Source organism: Myotis davidii, unplaced genomic scaffold (assembly GCF_000327345.1).
Source record: "Myotis davidii unplaced genomic scaffold, ASM32734v1 scaffold394, whole genome shotgun sequence".
Lineage (NCBI taxonomy): Eukaryota > Metazoa > Chordata > Mammalia > Chiroptera > Vespertilionidae > Myotis > Myotis davidii.
Window position 1 is genome coordinate 2,797,721 of NW_006287548.1, and position 6,604 is coordinate 2,804,324.

The 6,604-nt window shown below is 41.6% G+C and overlaps 1 protein-coding gene across 1 annotated transcript in view; it reads left to right on the forward strand.

Annotated features, from left to right (window-relative positions):
• Positions 1-6: 6 nt before the first annotated feature.
• ADAM23 (ADAM metallopeptidase domain 23) overlaps positions 7-6,604 on the forward strand; it is a gene marked incomplete at its 5' end in the record, with an annotated part of 149,420 nt that continues 142,822 nt past the window's right edge. The window contains 2 exons of the mRNA XM_006759419.2: positions 7-73; positions 1,201-1,418. Coding sequence (XP_006759482.2) covers positions 7-73; positions 1,201-1,418 — 285 coding nt within the window. The remainder of the gene's footprint in view (positions 74-1,200; positions 1,419-6,604) is intronic.

Sequence of the window (6,604 nt, forward strand, 5' to 3'; positions counted from 1 at the left end):
CTCGTCCTTCTCCTGCTGCCTCCTCTCGCCGCCTCGTCCTGGCCCCGAGCCTGGGGGGCTGCTGCACCCAGCGGTGGGTATGGCCCCGGTGCCCTTTGCATTGCCTGGCCTGCGGGGCCCTGCAAAGGAAAGAAAGGACGCTCGGGTCCGTGCGCTCCAGACACGTCCCGGCTCGGCCTTTCCGCACCTCCCTGCCCGCCCTCTCCCTTTTTCATTCTCAGACCCCACTTATTCCACTGCACTTTTCGAAGTTCATTTGCGTTGCATTCACCAAAACCCCATTCCGATCCCTGTCGGTTCCACGGGAAGGTGTCCAGTGGGTGCTGTGCCCCTCTGTGCCCCTCGGCTGAGGGGAGCCCGGTGCCTGGGGAATGCAACGAGGGAGCAAGTTGCTTCTTGGGTGGTGGAGCCTGACTGGGAATGCGGAAGGGTGTGATGGCAATAGTGGTAATGGGTTGTTTCCTCAAAGTCCCCTCTGGGTGTATTCCCTGCTGCTGGACTGAAAGTGGGGAAGAGAAACTTTGGAGATAGAAACCGTAGGTTTGTAATTTCTCAAAATGCTTGTCATTATCATGAACAATTCAGATAATATAATGTTCAATACAATCGGAAATCAGTGGAAGCAGAAAGATGGCCTTGGCCGGAGCATAAGAAGGAATTGGAAAGCTGCCAGCGCCTGCATCCCTCTATGGCAAAGGAGTTTTGCTCATCTCAAAGTTAGAAGAAAAGGGAATTGTCCTTTTTGTTAAACAAGTCAGTTCACATGAACTCAGCTCTAGAGTTAACTGAGGAGCATCCTTGGCTCTTAGATGGGAAACTCGAGTCAGAGTCCCTTTGAGCTTCTGTGGACTCAGAGAAGGGGCACAGCCCGTCCCCCCACCTCCCCATCCCTAGAAGTCTAGATTTGAGACTGGTTAGAACTATACATACAAAACATAAAGCAAAATCAACAGCACATTGTTGTATAAGCCTTATTGGTTGTGAAACTTATCCAGGCCACTTCACTGTTGCCATAACTTGCTTTCCTCTGTGTCCACTTCTCACGTGCTTATCAATAGGAAACTTTATTTTTGCCATTAATGGAAAAAATGCACTGTGGTACTTATGAATTTATAGGATATATATATATATATATATATATATGAGTGTGTGTGTGTGTTTGTGTATGTTTCTGCCTCCTGCCCCCTTCTCCCCAACCAGCTCCGCTGTGGAATGAAACTACAGAAAAAAAATTGGGAGTCCTGGCAGATGAAGACAACACATTGCAATGGAATAGCAGCAGTAACACCAGTCACAGCGGAGTCACGCAGAAAGAGATCACACTGCCTTCAAGACTGGTCTATTACATCAACCAAGACTCCGAAAGCCCTTACCATGTTCTTGACACAAAGGCAAGGCACCAGCAAAAGCATAACAAGGTAGGCAGGGCGCTGGGTATGCAAAAGTAGCTGCCGCAAGGAGCTAACTTTGATTTGATGTTCTGCCAGAATCTGATTTCGCACATTTTACTGAAGCGTTTTATTAGGCAATCAATTACTATCACGATAGGGCAGAAACTGGAGGGAATTCACCTGGGCTGCCCTGGAAGAGGATTGCTCTTTCTCTTCTCTGACTCTAAACTGGAATTGGAATTTTCTCAATGGCCTCATAAGTGTAGCAGCTGACATGTGGTCCCTGTATCTCTCAGGCGCATTGGACACTGAACAGTAGTAAAGTGACTGTGTTTATGATCCTGACTTACAAGTGTGAGGCTTCATGTAAGGGTGCAGCATTCTCCCTCCCATGATGACAATTGCTTTACATTCTGGACACAGAAGGTTGTAAGATGAGGCTGTTCGGCTACAGACTCACATAGAAATTGAATATTTAAATTTAAGCAACTTCTCTCTTTCTCTTTAATGAATCAATAGGAAAAAATACTTTGTTTTATATTTTCAGTAGGTAAAGACATTGACATTTAAAAAGACTATGGTGACTATAAACAAACCATTTGTGCAGTGTAGCGACCAGTTTTGGTCAGTATAATCCTGTAGACTTTGTCTGCATTCAGTCTAAGTGGTTGCTTTAACTTTTGTTCAGGTTGGTTCAGAGAGTGGCCCTGAAGGTGGGGAAGGTAGAGGTGCTTGACATCCAAAGACCTTAAGGGACTTTTCCCCTTGCATACTATTTACTCGAGTTCATGATATTTTGGACCCCAACAGATTAACACATTGGGTTATCAGTGCCTTTGCTCTTTATCAGGAGCAAAAAATTGAGTCGGTATGTCAAATACTTTCCTTTGGATTATCTCTGTTTAGTTGAAAGGAACAGTAACTATCTAAACATCCAGAACTTTAGAAAAGTATCTGTGGTTTATATTATGGTTTTTATTAATTTTCTAAAATAGAGGGAAATGGTAACTATTTATCACATGGGGAGTTAGAAATGTAAGGCGTTGAAGGGAACTGTCCAAAGATTGTAAAACAGCTCATATAAAAATTCAAAAGGCCTGAATATTTAAGTTTTACAGGTCAGGTTTCTGAGAAAATGCGTCCTTCAGACCGGTTATTATTGGAGAAGTTAATTTTGTTTCTCAAGATTATGAAGTCGCTGCTACCCACCTCAGCTGAGATGAACGGGTCTCTGATCTTGCAGTCCTCTTCCCATCCGTTCCTATGTCACTGAAAGGGTTGATTCCTGCATCACGTCTACCCATTTGTCTTGTTCATAGGAGTGGGTGGTGTCTTCACAGTAGAAGAGTCCAGCGCCGTCTCCATGAAGGCTTTGAGGCCCATTTTATGGCTTTCCTAATGAAAGAGACCTTCTATGGTTAAGTGGCTAGTTCTCAAACTCCAGTGTCTTTGCATAAGATATTGGAGGAAGAAATAAAAGCTGCCTCAAAGGCTATTTTAAAGAATGCCCAAGCCCTCCTGAGCTGAGACTTGAAAGCAATTCCAGTGGAACTTCTTTGTAACGCAGGTGTTGGAGGCTATGAGTAATGCCTGTCTTATAGTCTAACTTGGTGTGGCTGCTTTGTTGGTAGTGGATGGTTTGACTACAATCTGTCTGAATTTCTATGATAATAGGTTTGTTAAAACTTCACCCACCACTCATGTTGAAGAATAGATTTTTCACTGTGCAACTCATACTTGCTGTTGGAATGGTTCTACCTCTCCACTTCTATTCCCCAGGATAGTTGGGCTTCTTTTATCTTAAAAAGATGTTTACAGAGAAATTATATTTGAAAGTACTTTTCTTCTTTTTTTAAAATTAGTTTAATTCAATAAACATTTGTTGCATGTTTCTGTGTGCAAGGTACTATGCCATAGATTCAGAGATAAGAGGTAAAGGGTTCCAGGAGGAATAAGACATAGTATGTTTTCCAGGAGACACAAAAATGAGATGAGCAACATTCTAAAAAGTGCTCCTATATAGTTATAAACTGTTCTTCTTAAGTGGCACATTCCCTGAAGTTTCCCTTTGTGTTCTGTGATTTTACTTTTACTTCTGTTTTTAAGCATCTCTAGAATTAGTTGACAAGAAGAGTTTCTAATGCTTTCTGCTTATATCTTGGCGACTTGCCTAATAATAGTGATGATAGAACTTGTTAGTTTCACTACTTTACAAATACTCCAGTAAGAGAAGAAGTACAGAATTTCACCATTTTTGATTTTATAAGTTTTGATTTTAATATCTCTATGGCATGTACCTTTTTTCCTTCCCTGATTTCATTGCACTCAAGCACATTTTAATGAATGTCTGAGAAATGCTGAATCACTGTGCTCTTCTCCTGGATTCTCATAATTGGGGGTAGAGGTGGAGAGGTAAAGTCCTAGATATAGGTTGCAAGGCAGAGCTCTGTATTTATTTCATAAATATTGAGTGTTCATCCAGCCTTATTACTTTGCAGTTGTGAAAGTTAAAATGTTTAACTCTTTCAAAATTGGTGAGTTCAAGAGGAGATGGTACAAAGCAAGTACAAAACACCTCTATATTACCAGTGTTTTTGAAAACCTTAAGGTTTTCCTTGTGGAATTGTTAATGGCAAATATTAGAGTTAAACGTCGGTTCTTGAGTTTGGCTAAGAAAGAATTCAGAGCAAAGAACTCTGATGCAAGAGAAAGTTTATTTAGAGTCACAGAGGTTGAAGAAGGGAGCCAGCTGGGCTGTATGGACTTAGGAAATAAGTTACAGAGGCAAAAGAAAAGTCACAGAGGTTGAAGAAAGGAGCCAGCTGGGCTGTATGGACTTAGGAAACAAGTTACGGAGGCAAAAGAAGGGCCCTTGGAACTTGGTAGAAAGAAAGCAAAGGTACCTGCCTGAGAAAGAAAGTGTGGACGTGTGTGTGTGTGTGTGTGTGTGTGTGTGTGAAAAAGAGAGAGAAAGAGCACACAAGCGCACCCTGTGCTCCTCATCTTTAGGATTTTTATTTGTTTTGCAAAGGCAAAAATTTTAGGTGAGGTCTCCGGAGGATCTCAATAGAATGTTTATTAGTCTTCCAATTGTGTCCTTTCAGGGTCATGGTTTCTACGGATTGGTGGACACTAGGGTCATGGTATCTACTGATTGGTCGACACTAGGGTAGAGGGTCATTAGTCATTGTATCTGGTCCTGATGCCAGCCAGCCATGGTGTTGCTTGGTCTGGTTTTGCTGTTCTTCTGGGCTTGGAGCTAAAACACAGTTGAGGCCTAGATATTATCTCTAGTTTGACCAGAACTCTGTCTCTGTGGTCAATAGACCCAAGGTTTTATTCCTAAGATTATTTGATGCTGATTAGAACCTCATTGTCCTAATGCTTAATGCTTAAGGGAGTGGTCATGCAAGGACTTGTATGCAAGTTGTATGAGGTTGTTCTCTGGTCCCTTGTTCCTCCTTTCAGGGAGTCTAAACTGGATGACTAGCATCATACTAGGGGAGAAAAAGTCACCCTGAGGGTCAGGTTCCAGCCTATAATAGTTGTTTTCTCAGTGTTGCCTGTTGCTAGGTACCCAGGACTTTCTGCCCTGGTGACATTTTGTATCTGGCCTGTTGTTCCTGTTCTGCTCATGCCTGTCTAACTGCCTATTCTATCAGAATCTTTTAAAAAAATGTGTTTTTATTGATTTCAGAGAGAGGAAGAAAGAGGGAGAGAGAGATAGAAACATCAGTGATGAGAGAGAATCATTGTTTGGCTGCCTCCTGCACACTCCCCTACTGGGGATCGAGCCTACAACCCGGGCATGTACCCTGTCTGGGAATTGAATCCTGACCTCCTGGTTCATGGGTCAATGCTCAACCACTGAGCAATACTGGCTAGGCTATATCAAAATCTTTTTATCTCCAAATAGGGTGATAGATGGCCTATTTATCCAAAGTACTCCATTTTTGAGAATGAAAGAGGGCACACTTAATAATTATTCCGGAACATAGGCATAAACCAGGATGGTCCATATCAGAGGGGGAATGTGGTCACCTCCGTTCTAAGTAGTTACTGCTTTTTGGTGCTTATTCAAATTCAAGTTTCTTCATAGTTTATTTTCTTTTCTGGTGATTTATTGTAAATTTTTCTTACTAGCTAAGATGTCAGTTTACCATGTAGAAGTATTAGGGTCTGCAATGGAAGAATTTAGTTTTACTTTTTTACCAAGACTTGTGTTCTTCATTTGTAGATGCTTTTATGAGCATTAACATAATTTTTGTGGTTACTAAACATAAGCATTTTATTAACCACCAATGCAATATATGAATAAAATGGAGCATACATTTAAAAAGAGAGAAAAACTATTTAGATTCACTCACTCATTCATTTAATCTGAGCTAAATTTTTGAGGTCTGTTCCTAAGAAAGTTAATTAATCTTTTGGGGAGGAAAAATAATTTTTTTCTCTACCCTACTAAGTACTTGTCTGAGACACACACTGTGTTAAAAGTAAGGTTAACAGGAGAACAACAAACAGAAAGTTAAAGCATGTTACATAGGAGAGGGTCAGGAAAACTGAGTAACTCTTAAAAACGGCCCAGGCCATCACCTTAAATAACATCTCCTGCTAAAGACACGATCTTGGAGGTGGGGAACCAGTTGTGGGAGGGTACAGGGAAAGCACAATAAACAAGGTTAAGGTTGTTATGCAGATTTAAGTCTCTGCCTTCTCCATTGATAAAAGTGTCTCAAAATTTTAGTCACCCTCCTCTTCCTGCTACATAGAGGGAGACAGGGGTGGTATATTCTGCTCCTGTTCAAACCTTTCCTGAAACTTTCCGTTAGTCAAAAATGATTGGTCCTATATCCTACTGTCTTAAGATTCTTTTCTCTTCCATGTAAGAAGGGATTCATGAGGTACACTGTGCATACATAACAGAGGGTCTGGGGACGATGAATATCATCTCTTTTGACTCTAGTTAGCCTGTTTATGCTCAGTCTTTTGTTACTTAATCTGCTGTGCTGCAGAGACAGAGCTGGTGTTTTAAATTAAGAATATGTAGACAATGTCCTACCGAAAGACAGGGTACAAGCCGCCCATACCTGGTAGGCTGGTACTTCCCTCGGCCTCTGAGCTCCCACTTTGGGGAAGTGAAACCCACAGGGTATTTTTGATTGAAGTTTCAGTTTTAGTACACTCACACAAAGGCAGCAGTCAAAGATGTA